Raw genomic sequence first — 19,118 nt, 5'->3', positions numbered from 1 at the left:
GACGCACAAGTACGAGCCCTGTAGAAAATTCACGCCAACTGCTAAGGAGCTCAAGTACTGCAGCTCCGTCTGCCCTGCAGCTCCGTCTGCCCAGACTTGGTCAAAGAGTCTAACTAGTACAGCAAGGACAGTGCAGACTGGAATCAACAGTACACTGAAGTCAACTTGATTTAGGAAAAGAAAGATCTTGGGGAAGACATTTGTCTTCCAAGCCAATGACCTGAATTCAATCTCCAGAAACCACATGATGTAAAAAGAAAACCAACGCACTTCTGACAGTTGTCCTCAGATCTCCACATGTGTATACACGTGTGCTCACAAAAATAATCTTTCCACTAACACTGAAAGAGATTCTTAGGACCTGAAGCTTAAAACAAAAAACAAAACAAAACAAGACAAAATCCAATTTTAATTATGTGTACATGTGTATGTGTAGGTATGATCATGTGCGTGGGTGCCTATGGAAGTCAGGAGAGGGAATCCAGTCCCTGGAGCTGGACTTACAGGTGGCCGTGACTGGCCTAACATGGCCAACTGTGTGTTGTACATGGCCTTAACCACTGAGCTTTGGCTTCAGCCTTTGGAAATCATTTTTCTTCTTGAGTTTGATTTAACATAACCTATCTTGAAGTTATAGATGAAATAATTCAGAAATCCTAACGGGTATTGATGTCCTCTACAGGAAGACTGACCTGAGCCATTTTCAGGGACTCTGGCGTGGCTGGCATAGACCACAGGGATTTGAACAGAGTGCAGACGCGAGGCTGAGGCTGGAGAATGAGCAGTGACAGCCTGGGGCATCGATGCAGGCCTCCAGAGACCAGACCCAGTGTGTCATCACAACCCTGGGTCATGTCATAAAGTCAACTTCATAGTCATTATGGTTAGGGAGACAGAAGAGAGACAATCTTTCTAATGACCTCGTAGGTCTCGATGGTTGGTATTGAGATTTTAATCTGATGTGAAACAGTAAAAGTAAATATTCTCACACAGAAATGTGTAACGAGCACATCGGAACACAAACCATTGTGCTTAACTTCAGACTGAGAATTTGCAGCTTATATGAATTAAATACAAGTGTTTAGTTCTTTTTGTACCCTGATATTTTGCATATTACTCAATTGTCTAAGATTTGATGGGATATAATAACATGTAGATAGTTCGATAGATAATGCTCAGATTGTTTTCCCCCCCTCTCCCTGGCTGCCCCACCCCTATTTTCCCAGCCTGCCAAGGGTTGTTTTTTGTTTTTTTGGTTTTTTTTTTTTTTACAAAGGCTTTTGGAGCTAAGAAGCTTGTCTCCTGGATGCCTCTTGATTACTTGCCCTTCTTGTTTTAAAAGAAAAGACTGCTGGAACCGCACTATATTGCCATTTAAAAACAACCAACTTGGGTACAAAAATTGGTATATTCAAAGCTTAATGACTTTCTCATGTTGTGAGACTAGGTCTCAGTGTAGCCGTGGCTGGCCTAGAACTTCAGAGCCCTACCTGCTCCATCCTTCCAACAGGCCCAGCAGAATGTTACTTTTTATGTACTCTACACACATTATTTTTAAGTTTCAATATGTTTAGTAATTTCATTTAGATGACTGGATCTCTATTTGATATTTTCATTTCTATCTGAAAAACTTTTTTAAAATTTTAAATTATATTTATTTGTGTGTGTGTGTGTGTGTGTGTGTGTGTGTGTGTGTGTGTGTGTGTGATGGGTATGTATGTGCCATGGTGCAAATGTGCAGGTCAAAAAAACAACTTGGGGTTGGGGATTTAGCTCAGTGGTAGAGCGCTTGCCTAGGAAGCGCAAGGCCCTGGGTTCGGTCCCCAGCTCCGAAAAAAAAAAAAAAAAAAGAACCCCCCCCCCCCCCAAAAAAAAAAAACCAAAAACAACTTGAGAAAGGTGGCTCTCTAATACCCAGTGGGCCCTGGGTACTGCACCCAGGTTGTCGGACTCGGCAGCAAGCACCTTTACCTGCCCAACCATATCCCGGTCCTTGGGGATATTGTTTAGTGCCAATCACTGACTTATTTATTGTGGGAGACTAATTTTCTTCACATCTTACAATCTGGATTATGAAGAAAAAGTTGTGACAATAAATGTGAACTTTATTTAGAAAACAACAGAAACAGGAGCCAAGGAGAGAAAGCAAGCACAGAATGAGAATGCACTGGGCCCAGCTCCCTTCTTAGAGAATCATAAAGAACGTGAAACCAAGTGTCAGCAAAGGAAATTCAGCAATGTACGACACACAAATCCACAGGAATGGTTAAACAGCAGCTATGATGGCAAGGGCTTGAGCTCCCAGCTACTTAGGAGGCTGAAGACGGTTGCCTGAGCCCAGGTGCTCAAGATCAAAGAAAATCTAGATCAAAACAAAGTCTAACAAAAAATGAACCAAGTAATGAGATTAAGGAAGGAAACCCCACATAACTCCAGAAACTAGAGAGGCCCTCTAGTAATGCACAGTGTACTCTTGTGCTCCTGGACAAGTAGGAGTAGAAAACCAACTGCTCTTCTCCCAGGACCCATCTAAAACCTATAGAAATCAGTAAACTTGATGCTGACCCACTAAAAGCATGCTTGGTACTCCCAATCACCACAGCAGTGGAGTCCTCGGCAAGGAGAACCCTAGGAGTAGGATTCTAAAGTCACAAAACTGTATGCACAGACAAGTAAGAGAACCCCACACTAAAGGAATGAGTAAAAAAAGAAGAAGAAAGCCAAAAGCCCTAAAACTGGTGTAGAAGAGAAGGCCCAGAAGAGCAAGAGGCAGAGAGAGTGGAAACACATGCCAGACACGGAGGTCCAGCCTGACCTGATAGCCCTTGGAGTGTGGTACTGACACAAACTGACAGAAAGCAAGGGTCATAATAGGCCAAGACCTGGAACACAGGCCCGTGACAAAGTGGGGAGGCCGGGAATATCAACACTTCAGCTGAGGACACACCTAACCGGAACCATGTATCAACAGCTGTCAGCAGGTGTCAAGGCCAGTCGTGCTCCTCAGCCCTTCCCAGAGGACTGGCTGTAGGAGGGGCAATCCTAGCTTTGCTTGATATGGCTACACTGTGAGTAGAAAGAATCCTTGATGTAAAATTTGGATGGATGTGTTGGCAAAGGACTGGAGGGCTCCCAATCCCGTATACTAGGGAAGAGGACTCACACAGAGCACACAGCCAAGAGGGTGCCCAGCTGCCTGCCACAGGCTTCCCAAGTCCTCAGATCGCTATTCTCACCCACTGTCTTGAGAACATGGAAGCCATAAAGTGAGAATTGTCCCTATTAGGGGAAAGGGAAACAGAGGCCAAGAACTCCTCCTCTGTGGCTGCCCAGGCCACAGAGGCCAGGTGGGTAGCGCTACTTCAAAGCACCATGAGGTGGGTGCCTACTGGAGGCTGACCGAGGGACTCACTTCTTTTACACAGAAATGACGACTTCTCAGAGCAGCTCTCGGCGTGCCAGCTGTGGAGGTCATGGTGCCTCAGGGTAGGAAAGTGGAAGCATTGGAGCTGGGCACAGAACACGTTGTCATTCTCAGACATGGCGGAGGCAAAGATGGGATCTGGGGGCAGGAACACTTCTGGGGAGCCTGTAGGAAGACTAAAGGTGAGCCCAGACACACCAAGCCTTCAGCACATTGTCACACACAGTCCTCAAGGAGGTCCTAGTGTCAATAGGACAGCAACAGCAGGGCTGGAGGATTGCCAAGAGTTAGAGGCTGCTGCAGCTCCAGAGAAGGTCCCAGAAACGCAGGACCTGACAGACCTGACAGAGGGCAGTATACTGGTCCAGGGGCCTTCTCTGTAAGTTCCCCATGTCCACGTGCCTTGTCCTACTCAGTGGAAGGAGACAGGGAGACTCCAACAGTACCTTCTGAGTTAGGGTAGCTCCCTATTTCCAACTTAACACCCACACTACTTACCTTTGAATGCCACTTCCCAGCGACCTTCTAAGGAATGGTTCCGGCCAGTAATGACATACTGATAACCAACCCAGAGCCTACAGTGGACAGAAGGAAAAGCCTCAGCACCTGAGCAAACAGCCATTGATGACTACATGTGTACATCTAGGAGTCCTGAGGACATTTACCTTTCCTGGTCCCGGGCCTTGAGTTTGCGAGGCCAGCACTCTACTCCTGCACAACAACGGTCTTCATTCTGGGGCAGACTAGAACCGAGCTTTTGACTCTACTGGCTCAGCTCTATAAGGAGCTGGTTTGCCATACACTACATAACTGAACTTTATCTTGAAACAGCCCTCTGGCCACCTGCCTCTTAGGTCATCACGCTCTCCTGGCAGAATGGCAGCTGCGCCATTGTCGGGAGGCAGCAGGTGACTGGCAGTGAACACTGGCCATTGTTTGGACCCAAAGAACTGTGCTTCCTTCTAGAGAAGGGGAGACAACTGGCTACCATTTCCAGTTTCTGCCCCTCCAGCATGGATAGGGTACCTTTCGATGTGGTTTTGAAAGGCAGCACAGTGAGGATTTTGGTACATTCTTGTTCCTTAAACACAAGCCCCACAGATGCTGAGCCACTTCTCTGTTTCCTCTGGATGAGCAGGTCCTGGAGCTCAGGTGGCTGGCTCTGGGCAGAGGCTGGCTCTGGGCAGACTGCCTGAGCACATGCCTGGCACATGCCCCCGCACCCAACGTCATATGTGCATGAAACTTGGAAGCCTAAGGCTTTTGAAAGGTAAGACTCAGCAGGGCCCCAGGAAGCACCCAGCAGAGCTGAGAGTCCTCCCTTTCTCAGAAGGCACCCCGACCTGCCTGTGTGCCCTTCTTATCATGCCCAGAGCCCCATGTGGAGCAGCTCCATGGGAATCAAGCTAGTACACTCTAGCCACTAGCCACAGTCACCAAGTGTAGCTGTATCCACAGGGAAAGCCAACAAGGCCCTGTCCTCCTTTCTTCACAAGCCCTCTACTTCCGCCGTGACTCTGCCACACTCTGCCCTCCCCTGCTGAGGGGATGCCTTCTTCAAGTGTGGCTGCCGGCGAGTGCTCAGTAGCGAGCGGACTCTCGGCCCCAGGACTCACTTGCGCTGGTCTTTCCAGCCGAAGCTCCGCTCTGGCTGGTCCCATTCCTGGGCTAGGACGAAGCGCAGCTCTTGGTCAGTGGAGAAGGTGGCAAGGGAGCCGTTCACACGCTGGCAGGTCTGTGCGGCGTCCCAGTAGTTCTCTCCACTGAGGTAGACCCGGTAGCAGCTGGCTGTGCCTTCATAGTGGTGCCACCCGCTTGGGCATTTCCCTAGGAAGCATGAAGAATGGAAGGGGAGTTTCCCCAAAATTAGGATCATGATTTCAAAAGTAAAATCACACGTGCTGCGTCAACACGAGTTTTACTTCAGAATCCCCTTGGAGAACTAGGGCTGTGTTTTTATGTTCGTCTCCTGAGTGTGGGTGTTTTGTCTACATGTCTCTGTAAACCATGTGTCCAGGGGCCAGAAGAGGGCATCAGATCCCTGGCCCTGAAGTTAGAAGTCACAGCCGTCTCACCAGCCGAATCCTCATGTTTAGGTTTCAAGTGTGTGACTGACTTATTAACAGACACAGAGTCGGAGGGAGGAACAGGCAAGCTGTGCCCCAGCTGAGGCATGTGAGTCACACTGTGTGCGAGGATGGCAAGCTAGGCAGCACATCTGCTCACTGTTCATGCCTTAGGTAAGCACAGGTGAGTGCACAGGGACTAGGAGCCTCCTGGAAGAGACAGTATGGCTCAGTATACACAGGACACCTTTCCAAGGGTAGGGATGGGGCAACATTTAATTCAAGTTTCTCACACACACTCAGATACCTGCCTACACATTCCCACATTCACTTAGTCCCACTCAGACCAATAACTATGGCTCCATGAAATGGTAGGAGCTTTGAGGTATGCTGGGGGCCTGCAGGGTCTGTCCCTAACCTTCCAGGGCCATCACTGAATGGACTGTGTTGGGCTTAGGTGGTCACTGTAGGTTGGTAGCCAAGCCTGAGCACTGGTGATGGGCAGCACAAGCGACAGGCACAGGCTGAGTCCGCAAAGCGGCTCTCTTCCATGCTGAGGCTATGAGCTCAGAACTAGCACAGACAGAAAACAGACCCTGTGCTCAGTGAGCAGGCACGTTAGACATGTTTGCTAACAATCCGGCTATTCTTGTACATAAGAGAATGCTATCCCCTTAGCATTATGCCTGCTCAGGGTAGGGGAGCTTTAAACTACGCTTCGCACGTCTTCATCTTTGTCCACTCATTCACAAGTTTAGTCATGGTTACTGTCTCTGAAGGTAGCCCCGTGAGCACAGGCAGCTTGGTTTAAAGTCTGCCTGGGCACCAAGTCTCCTTTACCACTTGGGAGCTAGATGCTCCTGGCAGGCCATTCATGTTCTCCAGCCCTTCCAGGGCAGCTTTAGTTCACTGATCCCCTCAACGATGGCCTGAAGAGAGCCAGGGCTGAGTGAAGCTGCAAACTCAAGGTGGACTAACAAACACTTTAGTGGGGACTGCCTTAGGGCAGGTCTGCAACTTACTGCTGAAGCGGACAGGCTGAGCCACATTCACTGTGTGGAAGTGTGTGGGGTCCCCTCCTCTGGTTCGCCCCTGCCGCAGGTCCACAGTTTCCTTCCCATAAGGACGGGCCTCTCCAGTCACTTCTGAAAGCACAGGAAGTATGCTATGAGCTTATTAGCAGCAACCAGGACACAGTGCTGGAAAGGCCTGGTGGGGGTGACACCAGGAGTTACATTTGACCTTGTTTGGACATTCCTATGAATAGGACAAGCATGTTTCTGGTGAAGTGTACCTTTCATTTTATTGCCATTATGAACAGGGTCTTGTCCTTTCTAAGCCCTCGTTGCACAGCCCTGAGTCAGCTATGCCTGCTTCATAACCCTCGGCCTACAAGCTCTATAGGGCACCTGGGGAGGCAGTTCTTCCATAGGTCCAGGCTGCCCTCCCCAGCCTCAGAGGCCTGGGAACCTCCTGGTAAGCGTGCAGGGGACACCACCACATGCAATCTTCTACCACACTGCCACTGGCCTGTAGGTCCTGAGTCTGTTAACCTTCAGACCAGTGCCTCAGGATACAAGGCACCTGGCACAGGTCCTGGCGTGCAAAAGATCTCCAAGTATAGTTAAAAGTCTAACTAGGAGGCTGAAGATAGGAAGAGCCTTCTAGCTTTACACAGAATGGCCTAACAATTTTCAGGTCATTCCTTTCACTTCGCGAAGGAAGACTAAAAGAAGTGAGGCAACTGACTCAAAGTCTTTGAGCAGGAGACACCAGAGCCAATATGACTTCCTGGGCTCACCCCCTCCCACTCCACCTATATGAGGGCAAGGTGAAGCCAAGAACAGTGGGTATGCATGGCTGCCCTCAGACAGGAAGATTAGACCAGACTCTGGCTGTAATGGCTAGCCTGAGACTGAAGAAGTGGCAAGGGATGACCTACTTCCTTGATTTTATCGCTGACAGATTCTGTTACTATCCTGGGCTCTAAGTTATTTTTACCTAATAGAATTCAACCCTCTCATTATGAAACAATATTCAATGTAAAATATTTAAAGTGCTTAAGTTTGAAAGTTAAAATGTATCAACCATTACTACATTAAGTCTCTCTTAAGTCTCTTAAGTTTTTCTATGCAAATCCTTAAAAATCCTGGGCTGAGGTCTGTGGAAGTACAGCCGGTGAGCATGGGTCTGTGAGCTCATCTTCACATATGAAAAACAAAGAGGCCTAGCAAGCGCAAGGCCCTGGGTTCAGTCCCCAGCTCCGAGAAAAACAAAAACAAAAACAAAAACAAAGAGGGAAAAGCGGGGAGGGTGTCTAGTTATCTTTCTACTGCTTTGAAGAGACACCATGACCAAGGCCACTTGTAAAGGAAAGCATTTAATCTGGGGCTTACAGTTTCAGAGGTTAGAGTCCATGACTGTCAGGGAGCATGGCAGCAGGCAGGCAGGCGTGGTGCTGAAGTAGTAGATAAGAGCTCATATCTTGAGATCCAAGCCAGAAACAAAGAGGACAAAGCTAGCTGGGAAGGAGGGAGCTTTTGAAACTTCAAAGCATTCCCCAGCAACATGCCTGCTCCAACAAAGCCACTCCCACTGATTCTGTCTTTTGTACTTGGATTGAGCTCACCTTCCCTAGACTTGGGACATTTTCTGCTGTTTGTCCTAACTTATATTCTACGCTTCTGGCGTGGCCTTCCTCTCTGGCTATGCCCAGTTTGTAGACACGGCCTTCTCAGTGTTCCTTGCACATGCTGTTTGTATGTGTTTAAGATCTTTTTCGAGTTCTTGAGTGATACACTAAGTCCTTTCTCTTGTCTTTCAGCCCTGATGTTCTGCCTGCCCACGGTCCACTCTATCAGTTAGGCTTTCCAATGTACTGGTCATCTGCCTCCCTAACTTTGTTTTCAGTATCATTTCAGTTTGCTTTCCCAGTACTGCTCTTTATATTTTCATTCTGCACTCACTTCCTTGTCTCGCTCATCTTTGTCTCCTTGACTTCACTCTTCAGTTCCTTGAAGTGTTTCATCATACTTCTGAGTTCTTTAGAAATTCATCTAAGTCACAGTCACTGGGGGATTTGATTCAAGGATTGTGCATTTTAGATGAAATGTGTTGTGGGAGTCAGGCATTTGTGCTCTAAAGTTTTATTGTGTGTGGGTCAGAGGACAGCCTTCAGGACTCAGTTCTTTCTTTATCCCTGGGATCTGGGGATTAAGCTCAGGCTGTCAGATTAGTGGCAAACATTTACTTGCTGAGCCATTGTGTAAACCTTCATTCTACTTGTGTTTGGGATTGGAATCAGGAATTAGATTACTGGCTAAACTTTTATTTTATCACCTTTCCTAAGGAAAAACTAGGTAGTAATAGGAGTTGAAGTATTGCTTTTGTTACTCTAGTGTTTAGAGTATGAGGCTCCATTAGCACTCCTCCTCCATTAGCAGAATTTTCTGCAACAACAAACAGTCAATATGTAGGGATAAACCCTCTATGAAAATAGTCAACTAAAAGTTATCGCCCTCTGAAAAAAAACTACAAACAAACCCCACAAAAACAGACAAATCATACCCCCACACACACACGAGCAAAAACTCCTCCCCAAATAATCATCCCTTAAATTCTAATCTGACATGTTAATACTGTGGGGATTTGTATGTCAATATGGACATGAGTAAAAAGAAAAGTAAAAAGACTCTGCCTGTCCCCCACTCCCCCAGCAAGATTGGTGATCAGTGCTGGAATGATGGAAAGTAGAGGAGACAATAGAAGGGGAAAAAAGCTGGTGGGAGGGAACATGAGGGAGGTTTAGCAAAGGTAGACTGGTATGAGGAGAAAATACACTCAGATAACAGTTCCATCCCAGGAAGTCAAGACACAGAGACCCAGTGAATCCAGCCAGATTGTGTTCTGGTAAAAGCAAAGATTAAGGAGAAATATGAGGAAGGGAGAGGGAGAAGGAGAAGGAGAGGGAGAGGGAGAGGGAGAGGGAGAGAGGGAGAGGGAGAGAGGGAGAGGGAGAGAGGGAGAGGGAGAGGGAGAGGGAGAGAGGGAGAGGGAGAGAGGGAGAGGGAGAGGGAGAGGGAGAGAGGGAGAGGGAGAGGGAGAGAGGGAGAGGGAGAGGGAGAGAGGGAGAGGGAGAGAGGGAGAGGGAGAGGGAGAGAGGGAGAGGGAAGGAGAGAAAGGAACCTGGAGCAGGTCTCCTACATTACACAAAGAGGGAGACTACAGGTAGAGACAGACAGATCATGGAGACCTACTGGCCTAGTTGTGAATTCCCTCGAGTCTCTTGCCTTCCTTTTTGGACTTCTTCCCACTCTTCTGCAGTAGCTTTTCTGCTAGTTACTGTTCCTCCCTCCCAGCTTCCCTCGGCATGATAGTGATGTCTCGAGAGGGTGGTCAAATCTCTGTGGTTCCCTTCAGGTTCTGAGTGCAAATGCTGACCACACTTCTAAGCAGCTCTTGCCAGTGTCCTGTGTGCTGCTTGGAATCTGTGCAAATTCCCACACATACTTAAGTTCCTACCAAAGGTTTTCAGCCGGCTGAGTACTGTGCAGATCTGATTTTAAAGTTTTCTTTCCCACAGTCTCACCGGATTCTACTTGACAGGTTTTATTCTAGAGTACCATGGCACTTGGCTCTTGGGTGGCCAAACTACCACAACAGAACTCTTCTGCTCTGTAGAGCGGCCAAAACCCAGCAAGGAGAGAGGGGTTTTCCGGGCTTCTCCATCTAACTGCCTCTTGTTTTCTTGAGTGTTTATAGAGTGCCTAGGACACTTTTAAGACTGTGCCTGAGTGTCACCTGCCATGTTCCTGAGGGAAAATGTTTTTACTCTTCAAGGCAGTTTCACTCTGTCACATGGGCTGTCACGGCCCCCGGAACACTAAGAAGTTGTTCTGGGTTTGGACTTCTCAGCTTGTGGCTCCCCTGGAAGCACAAAGCCCTACTAGGCAAGCATTCTGCCCCTGAGCAATAGCCTCGACCTGACTTCGTTATTTCACTGTTTCAGGTTTTTGTCCATACTCTCCTTTGGTTCCTTCAACACACATTTAAGATATTATTCTAAAGCCCGTATTTCTTATATAAAAAAAGACATGAAAATAGAAAAGGAACTTCATGGAAAGAGAGGCATGAAACAGAATGATAGGGAAGGACTAAAACGTATTATATACATGTATGAAACTGCCAAAGAATAAAATGAAACATGGCTGCTAGGCAGTGCTGGCCACACCTTTGATCCAGCACTCAGGAGGCAGAGGCAGGGGGAATCTCTATAAATCTGAGGCCAGCCTGCTCTACAGAATGAGTTCCTGAACAGTCAAAACAACACAGAGAAACCCTGTATTGAAAACCTGATTGACTACTTAATTAAAATAAATAAAATGAATATTACCTTAAAAAAAAAAGAAGACTCTTGTTTTTCTACAGAGATAGGCCATGTTCTCCTTTTGTCTGGGTAAAAGTACCTATTTGTCCTAGTCTTTAAAGACTTGCCCTGTGCTGGAGAAGACAAAGGGCTTGGTGGGAGCCTTGACTCACTGTGAGATGGCGTTTTTTAAGGTCTTCTCAGATCTCTTTGTGCATGCTCTTACCAGTGCCCATGTGTAAGTTTTTCCTGATTTCCACACGTACTACTTTATTTATGTATATGAGTACACTGTCACTGTCTGCAGACACACCAGAAGAGGGCGTCAGATCCCATTACAGATGGTTGTGAGCCACCATGTGGTTGCTAGGAATTGAACTCAGGACCTCTGGAAGAGCAGTCAGTGCTCTTAACCACTGAGCCATCTCTCAGCCCTTTAAACACACTACTTTAAATGTATTCACCTCCCTCAGGCAGCAGCTCTTTACCTTCCTAATTATATGACCCTTTAACACAGTTCCCCACATTGTGTGACCTTCAATCAAAATTATTTTCATTGTACATCATAACTGTAATTTTGCTACTAAACTGTAATATATATTTTTGAAGACATAGGTTTGCCAAAGGAGTCACAATCAAGAGAGGGCGGGGGGGGGGCCCGGGGGCGCAGTGTGTTTAAGATAGGATTTCTCTGTTGTATCCTTGGCTGTCCTAGAGCGAGCTCTGTAGCCCAGGGTGGCCTCAACCTCAGAGCCCTGCCTATGTCTACCTCCAGAGTGCTGGGATTGAGGTGTGTACCACTCCCCTGCCCCAGACACCTGCAGGTGCACAGCCCTTTACTTTCAGAACAGCTGCAGCTGCTCTGCACAGCGCCTTCCTACCCGCCACATTACATCATCAGGAGAGACCGACGTCTGTGTCTCAGAAGCCCTATCCAGCTAGGGACACTGCACACAAGGCTGGAGGTAGACACTAGGACCAAGTGGAGTAAACACAAATAAAAACAATGTTGAGCTGGGCATGCTGGTGCACACCTTTAATCCCAGCACTGGGGAAGCAGAGGCAGGGGGATCTCTGAGAGTCCAGGGCTAGCCTGGTATACATAGCCCATTCCTCCCTACATAAATACCTTGTTTCAACATGCATGCACACATACATGTATGCGTCCTAGTGCAAACTTAAAAGAGTCAGATCAGATCAGAAAGGCTAGCCTTTCCATCCTCTTGCCTCTATCTTCCCAGTGTTGGGACTCCAGGCATGTGCAACCATACCTAGTTCATACAATGCTAGGCTCAAAGTCTACCGACTCAGCTGAGCTCCCAGCCCTTCCCGTTCTGTTTGTTTTAGACAAGGTCTTGCTATGTAGTCCAGGACAGCTATGAACTGGCATTGCTGCTTCAGCTTCCTAAGAGCTGAGACCAGGCATGTAACCATCCCAGCAGCTGAACATAGCTGTGATGATTCGAATATGCTTGGCCCAGGGAGGGGCACTTTTAGAAGGTGTGGCCTTGTTGGAGGAAGTGTGTCACTGTGGGGGTAGGCTTGGAGACCCTCCTCCTAGATGCCTGGGGGTGCTCAGTCTGTTCCTGGCTTCTTCCTTTGGATGAAGATTTAGAACTCAGCTCCTCCTGCACCATGCCTGCCTGGATGCTGCCATACTCCCGCCTTGATGATGATGGACTGAACCTCTGAACCTGTAAGCCAGCCCCAATTAAATGCTGTCCTTTATAAAACTTATATTGGTCATGGTGTCTGTTCACAGCAGTAAGACCCTAACTAAGACAATGGCTTTGTCCTAACTAGGTGTCTTCTTGGTAGATGCAGACTTCCGATCTTTCCCAGAGAGGCTACAGAGTGCCTTTGTCCAGCCTCTGGTTGCATTGGAATGTTTCTGTGGCAGAGTGAGAACTTAGAACTTCCTAGACTGCCATTTTGTTAAGTAAGAATATACATGTGCATGTGTGCGTGCGTATGTAAGTGTGTGTACACGCACGCGCGCGTGCACATACACACACACACACACACACACACACACATGTATACACACACAGCTTTTTTATTTTGATACAGGTTTTCTCTGTGTAACCCTGGCTGCCCTGACCTCAAACTCAGAGATCCACCCACCTGCTTCTGCCTCCCAAGTGCTGGGATTAAAACCATGTGCCACCGCTGTGTGGCCAGAGTATATTTTGAAGTTCTCGTTTACTCCTTAAGTTAAGATAACAGTGCTGGTTGTCTCCACTGTAAGATTACTGCGTGCTACGCCCTTTTCTAAGGACCTCACTGTTCCGTGTATCCTGTTATCCAGCAGACATCCTGGATTTAACCACTATTTCACATGCTGCAGTTGCCTCAGTTAATCATGCTCTGACTCTCCTGGCTTAGAATCCTGGGTCAAGTCTGTTGAGCATCCATGGAGTCCAGACGTACTGATTGTTCTTCATGGGTAAAAGGAGCGTGGTTGAGGTAAGGCAGAGTGTGGGCTCTTGAATGAGGCATAGCTTTTTAGCTGGGAACTTTCCGTGATGGCTATTCCTGTGACACACCTGTTTATCTCTAGATAAGACTCTTCTGTCTCTTCTGAGGTAATCCTTCTCGATTCTTCCCTATCTATGTGTGCCCAAGTAGCTTCAAATTCCAACAGAAAGAGAACGCAGCCAGCTCTTCTTTGACAAGTAAAAAGGACCAGATGAATCTCGGCTTGCAGCCTCTTTATAGGCTTAGCCGCTGGTGCCTTCAATTCTAGATGTGCACTGCAGCTGCTAATTGCTACATATTGTAGACTTCCCTCAATCTTCATCCCAAATAGTCCTTTCAGGTACCTGTCTCTTACCTGTGTGCCGTGAACTCGCTGTTACTACTGGATTGCACAGGACTAGAAAATACACCTATGATGTTTTGGTGGGAGGAGTCAGCTGTGCAGAGGGCAGAAAGAAGGGTGTAGTACCGAGACTCTCACCTGTCACCTCTCAGTTTTCAGGGACCCCACAGGGCAAAGTGCAGTCCTTATTGCTCTTTTCAGGAGGTCCGTGCTGTGGCTGCTGTTGGGGTAAGTCAGCCCACACTCTGCTCCTACTCACGTGCTTTAAAAACTACAGGCTCGTGTCTATAGCTTCAACACTTAGACCTCAGGCAGGAGGATCTCGTGAGCCTAAAAGTTTGAAACCAGTCTGAGCAGCATAACTTTCTTTCCTCAGACAACAATGGCAGTCTACCCCAGCGTCCAGAGAATGAAAGCTATAAGCACAAGTGAGATAGAATACTGAACAGAGGCTCACCTGATGAGCTCAACTCACGATGCCTGCTCCTCCCACTATCTGTTCCTGACCCCACCCAGGAGGGAGCCAGAGTAACTTTGGAGGAGCCGTCTGCCACTGAGCCATGACTCCTGTGCAGCTCCTGAGCCATGACTCCTGTGCAGCCCTGAGCCATGACTCCTGTGCAGCTCCTGAGCCATGACTCCTGTGCAGCTCCTCTGCTTCCTTCAGCTTACCTCATCGGCTACAGCACAGAAGGACCCACGCCTACACTCCACTGGGTGCAGTTTTCTGTCAAAGTTGCCTACTGACATAAATGTTGATACTTATACCCAATACCATTCTCTGTCACTGGCACAAAATATCTTATCATGTGATCATGTGCGCTGTTTTCTAAGATGTTAGTACAAGAATGCTAAAAGCATGTCTCCAAAGTTCTCCCAAATAAGAATCCATGATCACGAGACGGTATGACATGGAAGACAGACCTGTTTTCTAAAGCAGGCAGATCAACTTACCCTCCTTACTCAAACAACAGCAGAGCCCCAAGCGATCACAGCCCCACCACCTAGTTTGGCAGTCAACTTAATTTCTGCCACCCTCAGGTGTGTAGGCGCCATCTTACCCAGCCTTTAGAGTGCTGGCTTGTTTAACTCTGCCTAATGTAACTGTAACTTCTCTGAGAAGTAGCTATGCCTCAACTGTGGTCTTTTGGGCACAGACTCTCACTGGGACCTGGCGGTTGCTGATTTGACCAATAAATCCTAGGGGTCTGCCCATGTCTGACCCTCACACGTGCCGGGATAACAGCCTTAGACCACAGTATGGGGCTCAGGACTCAGCTCTCATGCTTGGATGGCAAGCACCTCACCAACTGGTCCCTGCCTGGCTTCCATTGTCCGTTTAGAGCTAATATTTTCATCTTTTATTAGTGTCCTTTTGTTTGTTTGTTTGTTTGTTTGTTTTTCAAGACAGGGTTTCTCTGCATAACCCTGGCTGTCCTAGAATTCACTCTTAAAGTAGGATGGCCTCGAACTCAGAGATCTGCCTGCTTCTGCCTCCCAAGTGCTAGGATAAAAGGTGTAAGCCGCCACTGCCCAGCTTTTACTAGAGTCTTTTAACAAAGGGAAGATATTTTTAACCTCTTATCAGAGTTGATAATCACTTAGAGTGCCTTTAAATTTTTTTCTTTACCCTAAACTGTTATTTTCTATGTGTTATGAGTTAGGGATCCAATTTCATTTTTCCCCCAGCTGTCACAGGGCCATAATGCAACTCTGCCTCTGCTGTGTGGCATATGTCTTGCGTCTTTCTGTAGACAATAAAATTTTCTCTTACACGCTATTTGGTGCCTCCCTAAAACAACTCTGAAGTAAAGCTAGTTTCTTGTAGCCACAGCTCTTTACTCCTTCAGAATGAGCTAAAGAGATGCCCCCTCACATCTTAGAACTGAAGTCCCATTTCCACAGAGCCTTCTGGAGGAACACAACGTTGTTTACTATATAGAGAGAAAGACTCCCCAAGTGGGAAACAAAGCCACAGAGGAGTCGAGTGGACACCTCTGCCTTTTGTTTCACCTCCACAGCCAACCCTGAATGCTGTTGGAAGCTAACATCAGAGGTGCTCTTAGCTCTAAGGCAGCTGGCGATCATAGCAAAAAACTGTGCTCCAGTCAAAGCTGACGCTCTCACGTGATGGCAGGGAGAGCGAGTCTTGCCTTCCCTTGTCCGCACCTCCTAGAGTCAAAGGATACACTAAAGGCTGCTGGCAGGGTCCTGAGAAGCGAGTTTAGTCTTCCAGTTTCTGAAAGACCAGAGCCCAAAAGGCCACAGTGCACTAAGAATGTCCCCCATTTCTATTTTCAAAGCCCATGAAGCCGGGCACATTCTTTCTGTGATGGCAGCACTGGGAGAAGAGTGGGCTGGCTTCCATCCTAGGCTTTAGGCCAGCTCGGGCTACACTATTTGTCTCAAAACAAACAGTACCAAGGCGAAGGCTGCAATGGCTCCTCTCAGACTGCACTCACTCTCTTTGTTTCTGTAACATTCTATCCGTATGCACTGTTTAGACATGGCTTTGGAGGGTAGGGCCATGAAATCATCTAATGTGGCCGATTCAAGAAAAATCTCATGTTCATACACAAAAGTGGCCCGCTGAGAACGGCTGGGGCTTTCCATTGGCTCATTTATACACTATGCAGGAAGACCACAGCTTTTAGAGCACAGTGGTTACACACACACACACACACACACACACACACACACACACACACACACACACACACAATAAATCTAGGGAAAAAGAGAAAAAGAGATATACCTCTAGCAGCCAGCCCTGGAGGTGAGTAGAAAGTTAAAGTGGAATACAGTAGAGAAGACTAATCACTAGATACTGACTTAGTGAGTCAAGCACTTAAGCACTGCTGTACTTCAGACTTGCAAAGGCACGACTTCACTTGTCTCCTGAACAGAATGATCAGAGAAGCTGACGTGATAGGCTATCGCTCTTAACTGCCTGCTGTCCTCTAGACCTCTGTGCAACGTTGTTTGCATGCTTGTCCATCTTGGGGTATCAGAGAATAAACGAAGTGCAAACTGGGCTTGCATGGGTGACATTTGCTCTCATCCATGCTCACTGGTGTCAGAGTGCTTTTTCTACAAAGATTTCCACAAGAGGGTCACAACTATCATTAAGTCCAGGCCTTCCATAAAGTCCTCTGCACTCTCTTGTCAAGAAAGACATAACTCTGTCAGGTGGGCAAGATGACTCTGTATAATAATTACTTAAAACAACACACTGGTGTACTTAAATAATTTTGGTAATAAATAATCTTTGCTATGTAAACCTATCTGCCCAAGCTAAGCCAGATTTGCAGCCTCCTGTCTTTGTTTAAAGTATTCAAGTGTAGCCTGGGGCTGGAACTCAAAAGAGATTTAAGGATGCTGGTGTATGTAGAATGCATAAGCCTGAGGTGTATGAGCTAAAGAAATCTTCTGTTGGGAGTTGATTGTTATTCAGGCATTAGACCAGCCACTCAGGGGCTTAAGTAAAGAGTGTCCCTTCACCTCTAAGGGTGTGGAGTAATTTCTCACTGAGAAAACAAATTATTTCTATTACATGACATGCCTTCTGCTGACAGGCTTCCTCAAAATCCTGAAAGATCCAGAATCAGTGTGCTCATGTGCTCATCAATGTCAACTATGACACATATGTGATGCTGGCCCTCCCACCTATCACAGGGACTGATGGGTGGATGAATGCTAGTATTCGTGGTGCCTTAAATTCATCAGGATACTGAGGTGGAAACCAGTGGATATCCAACAACATCAAACTTTTGTGGCTCTCCATGCCTTCAGGCCCTGAGAAAACCCAAGTGCCATGTTACTAGAGAATGCCTTCCCAGGCAAGGGAAGTAAGGGCAGTGCTGGCTGACAGTTTACACTTGTCCAGCCTCAGCAGGCACCAATACCCAGAGCCAGTGAGCACACACGCGCTCCCTCTCAAGGTTCTTTGACAACAGGGCTAATAGCACCCCATATCCCCAGTGCTGTCAACTCATGAGTTCTAGCTCAGTCTGTGTCCAACACTTACTTTTACAAAGCGAAGAGTGGGTCAGCACACACTACCCTCCCATGTGTACAGAGCATAGGACTGCCTCCCTCCCTGTGGGAGACTATGGCCAAGAGACAGGTGGATCCACACACTTACCCGGACAGTCGGCTTCATCACTCTTATCCTCACACGTTGGCCAGCCGTCACACTGCCAGGGGAGGGGTATGCACTGGATGATGCCACTGTGACATGCAAACTGCCCGGGGTGGCACCGAAGCTCTGTGAACAAAGGGTAACAGGCTTTGAGGAAGTAGCACAGAAGCAGAAACCTAGAAGGGAAGTGCTTGGTCCGCACCACCGTAGGGGTGTAGTAGTCTGGGAGCTGAGTAGGACTGCTTCCTCAGCAGGGTCTGAGCATGCTCCAAAATAGAAACAAGAGGTTATAACCTTTTATCAGAATATACAGAATATTTAAATGGTGTGCCAAAACAAGGCGAAGTCAGGGGACTCTGGAACACCTTTCTAAAAAGGTGGAGCTTGACCGGTTTCCTAGAAAGGCGGCACTTCCATATGTTCTGTGTGGTGTGACAACAACAATGGTTCCCGAAAATAAGGGCTTATAAGACATGTTGAGGTGACATGTGAACAGATGGGACCACTCAAGAAACTGGAAACCCAGCTGTCAGAGGTTGCAGGCTGAGATTCCTGACTTTTATGGGCACATTGCAGGAAGCCAGGTTACTAAGGCAGTAACATGAGAAGATGTGCTTGAGTAAGGTAAGTGGCAGTGGTTTCTGACATGATAAAAGTGCTAAACAAACCCAGCAAAACACAGGCTTCAAGAATAGGCAGCAACCGACATGAGCCAAGTGCCCAATTCTTCCCTTGTTGACTTTCCCTTTACTCTCCCCTCATGCCCTTTTCCTTTGGAGACGGGCTCTCACTATGTAGCCCAGGTACACACCAGCACACTAGCGGCTGCCTGTGCTGGGCTTGGAGCCCAGGCCTTGTGCACAGAGGGCAAGTGCTCTCCCTGAGCTTGGCCGCGAGCCTGTCTGACTTTCATACACTGTGTATTTGTTATGTGGATTATGTGTTTTTCTCAGGTGCTATCCACCTTCTTTTTTGAAACAGTTTCTCATTGGCCTGAGATGGCTGTTTAGGGTAAGGCTAGCCAGCAAGCCCCAGGGCTGCCTGTTTCTGCCTCCCCAAGCACCCAAGACAGTAAGTATGCACTAAGGGTGCTCAGGATTGAACCCAGGCCCTCATGTTTACATAGAAACACTTTACTGACTGAGATATCTCCTAGACCACAATGCTGTTTTATAGAGAATCTCTCCAAGATTAGGAACTGGACTTAAGGCTTCATCTTTTGACAAAGAATATGAGGAGCAGTGTGGTGGCTGAGTGGGTCAAGTGGCCTGCAGCCAAGTCTGGTGACTGAGTTCAATCCC

General features: G+C 47.5%; 1 protein-coding gene across 3 annotated transcripts in view; it reads right to left on the bottom strand.

The window, feature by feature from the left end:
* Positions 1–19,118, bottom strand: part of Dgcr2 (DiGeorge syndrome critical region gene 2) — a 50,491-nt gene that overhangs the window by 12,329 nt on the left and 19,044 nt on the right. For all 3 annotated transcript variants that reach the window (NM_001012146.1, XM_087576668.1, XM_087576669.1), the window contains 5 exon segments: positions 3,413–3,589; positions 3,923–3,999; positions 5,041–5,251; positions 6,513–6,635; positions 17,821–17,943. In NM_001012146.1, coding sequence (NP_001012146.1) covers positions 3,413–3,589; positions 3,923–3,999; positions 5,041–5,251; positions 6,513–6,635; positions 17,821–17,943 — 711 coding nt within the window.

The sequence above is a fragment of the Rattus norvegicus genome, chromosome 11, assembly GCF_021556685.1.
Source record: "Rattus norvegicus strain SHRSP/BbbUtx chromosome 11, alternate assembly SHRSP_T2T, whole genome shotgun sequence".
NCBI classification, from domain to species: domain Eukaryota; kingdom Metazoa; phylum Chordata; class Mammalia; order Rodentia; family Muridae; genus Rattus; species Rattus norvegicus.
This window is presented reverse-complemented; position numbering and strand designations above follow the sequence as displayed.